The 2,500-nt window shown below is 51.2% G+C and overlaps 1 protein-coding gene across 1 annotated transcript in view; it reads right to left on the bottom strand.

Moving 5' to 3' along the window:
- tok (tolkin) overlaps positions 1-2,500 on the bottom strand; it is a 171,411-nt gene that overhangs the window by 42,585 nt on the left and 126,326 nt on the right. Inside the window, exon 8 of the mRNA XM_069319084.1 lies at positions 884-1,108. Within this exon, the coding sequence (XP_069175185.1) occupies positions 884-1,108 (225 nt within the window). The remainder of the gene's footprint in view (positions 1-883; positions 1,109-2,500) is intronic.

The following is a 2,500-nucleotide window of genomic DNA, read 5'->3' as shown; positions in this document are numbered from 1 at the left end:
ACATAGTTACTAAACTACAGAACAAGCTAACGATTCCGGTTACTCCCATGACGGAAGGGGTTCTCTTGAGGTTATCTTGAGATGTTTTCGGGGCTTAGCGTCTCCGCGGCCCGATCCTCGACCAGGCCTCCTTTTTGTTACACATCCCTCAGGAAGCAGCCCGTAGCAGCTGTCTAACTCCCAGGTACCTATTTACTGCTAGGTGAACAGGGGAAATCAAGGTTAAGGAAACTCTACCGTTTGTTACCGCCTCCGCCGGGGATAGAACCCGGAACTTTAGGACTACGTATACCGAGCGATGTCCACTCAGCCGCCAGGCCCCTGAGTTAGTGTGAGGGGGATGAACCAGCTGGCCAAATTCCTTGAACAGTACACATCCTGACTTATAAAAGAGCTCAAATAAAGTACTCACAGTCTATCGCGATCGACAGTACACTTGGCAACTCAACCCAGCGATGAGAAGTGTACTCTCCTGGCTATATGAACTAGCTACCAGCTAGTACTCGCATTACGGGCTATTCATGCCCGTGCCACCTCTTGGGTGGCTTAATCTTTATCAATCAATCTTAGTACTCGCCCAGTGACAGCTCCTGTGCCAGGTACCCGCCAAACACACACCGAAACTACGACGTTGGTACAACGTTCGAACAAGTTTTAACACCTAACCAGTTATAACAACCACTATAGCAATTTGTAACAACGTTCTAATACGTCATAAAGACGTTAAGCCAAGATGTAACATTATTACAAGCTGTAACAAGCGGAAAATAGAAAACAGTTTCGGGTTGTGTTTCCAAGCCCCACTACGGGCTCACCATAGCCCGTGCTACTTGCAACCTTCTTTCACGTCCCCTGTAGCCTGAAGAAGAACAGCAGTACTCACCTAGGGAGTGGCTCTTGTGCCAGTAGCCGTCCCGAACCTCCAGGTAGTCGGTCTTGCAGTTCTCACTGTTGTAAATGTCCATGGAGGTGATGTTGAGGACGATCCTCTCACCGTGGGTAGCTGTGATCCGCCACTCGCACTTCTCTCCGCCTGGCGGGGGCGCCGAGTTGACGTGGGAGGGCGAGTAGAAGGTGGCCGCGTTCTCCTGGTACGTCCGCCCGCACTCTACGGGTTAAGAATATTGTTAGGACAAAGATTATATTGGACGTTGCTTACCTCTTCTGCTGAGTACACACTGGAGGATCTTTACTCTTCCCCTGAGTACAGACTGGTGAATCTGTTCATCCCCCTGGGTAAATACTGGTTTGAAAACAGAATTGTTGCAGGGACAGATTATCAGGGAACGTGAGATATGAGTACTCGATCGATGGATTGTTTCGAGCGGAGGTTAGACGGACATGAGAGTGAGATATGTGGTATGGGGTTTATGCAGGTTCCCTCTACCACCACCTCCCTGCCCCATGATGGGGGGGGGGGGGAGAGCTGAGACACAACGCCTTCATATAATCTATTGTTCAGATAGATGTATGTCTTGAGTTTGATTTGTCAATCCCGTCACAGTTGAGCAACAGTACGATAGCAACAGGCAACAGGTGAGAGAGAGAGAGAGAGAGAGAGAGAGAGAGAGAGAGAGAGAGAGAGAGAGAGAGAGAGAGAGAGAGAGAGAGAGAGAGAGAGAGAGAGAGAGAGAGTGTGTGTGTGTAGGAATCACAGAAAAGTGTGTCAAGTGTGTCATAGGAAAGCCCCCAGGCGCCACACTCATGGCAGAGAGGGTTAGTGTGAGGGGGACGAGGTTAGTGTGAGAGGGGGACGAGGTTAGTGTGAGGGGGGACGAGGTTAATTAAGCAGGGGAAAGAGAAGAGGAGAATAAGAGGGCGAGGAAACAAGAAATAACGACGATAATGAAGGAATGTGATTACCAGAAAAGAAAAAAATGAAGAGCGATTTAGCTTACGAGGGGAGAGACAGAGAGAGAGAGAGAGAGAGAGAGAGAGAGAGAGAGAGAGAGAGAGAGAGAGAGAGAGAGAGAGAGGAGGGAGGGAGGGAGGGAGAGAGGGAGGGAGGGAGGGAGGGAGAGAGAGAGAGAGAGAGAGAGAGAGAGAGAGAGAGAGAGAGAGAGAGAGAGAGAGAGAGAGAGAGAGAGAGAGAGGGGAGGGAGGGAGGGAGGGAGGGAGAGAGAGAGAGAGAGAGAGAGAGAGAGAGAGAGAGAGAGAGAGAGAGAGAGAGAGAGAGAGAGAGAGAGAGAGAGGAGGGAGGGAGGGAGAGAGGGAGGGAGGGAGGGAGAGAGAGAGAGAGAGAGAGAGAGAGAGAGAGAGAGAGAGAAGAGAGAGAGAGAGAGAGAGAGGGGAGGGAGGGAGGGAGGGGAGGGAGGGAGGGAGAGAGAGAGAGAGAGAGAGAGAGAGAGAGAGAGAGAGAGAGAGAGAGAGAGAGGGGAGGGAGGGAGGGAGAGAGAGAGAGAGAGAGAGAGAGAGAGAGGAGAAGAGGAGAGAGAAGAGAGAGAGAGAGAGAGAGAGGAGGGAGGGAGGGAGAGAGGAGGAGGGAGAGAGAGAGAGAGAG

Source organism: Procambarus clarkii, chromosome 92, assembly GCF_040958095.1.
Source record: "Procambarus clarkii isolate CNS0578487 chromosome 92, FALCON_Pclarkii_2.0, whole genome shotgun sequence".
Taxonomy (NCBI): Eukaryota; Metazoa; Arthropoda; class Malacostraca; order Decapoda; family Cambaridae; genus Procambarus; species Procambarus clarkii.
This window is presented reverse-complemented; position numbering and strand designations above follow the sequence as displayed.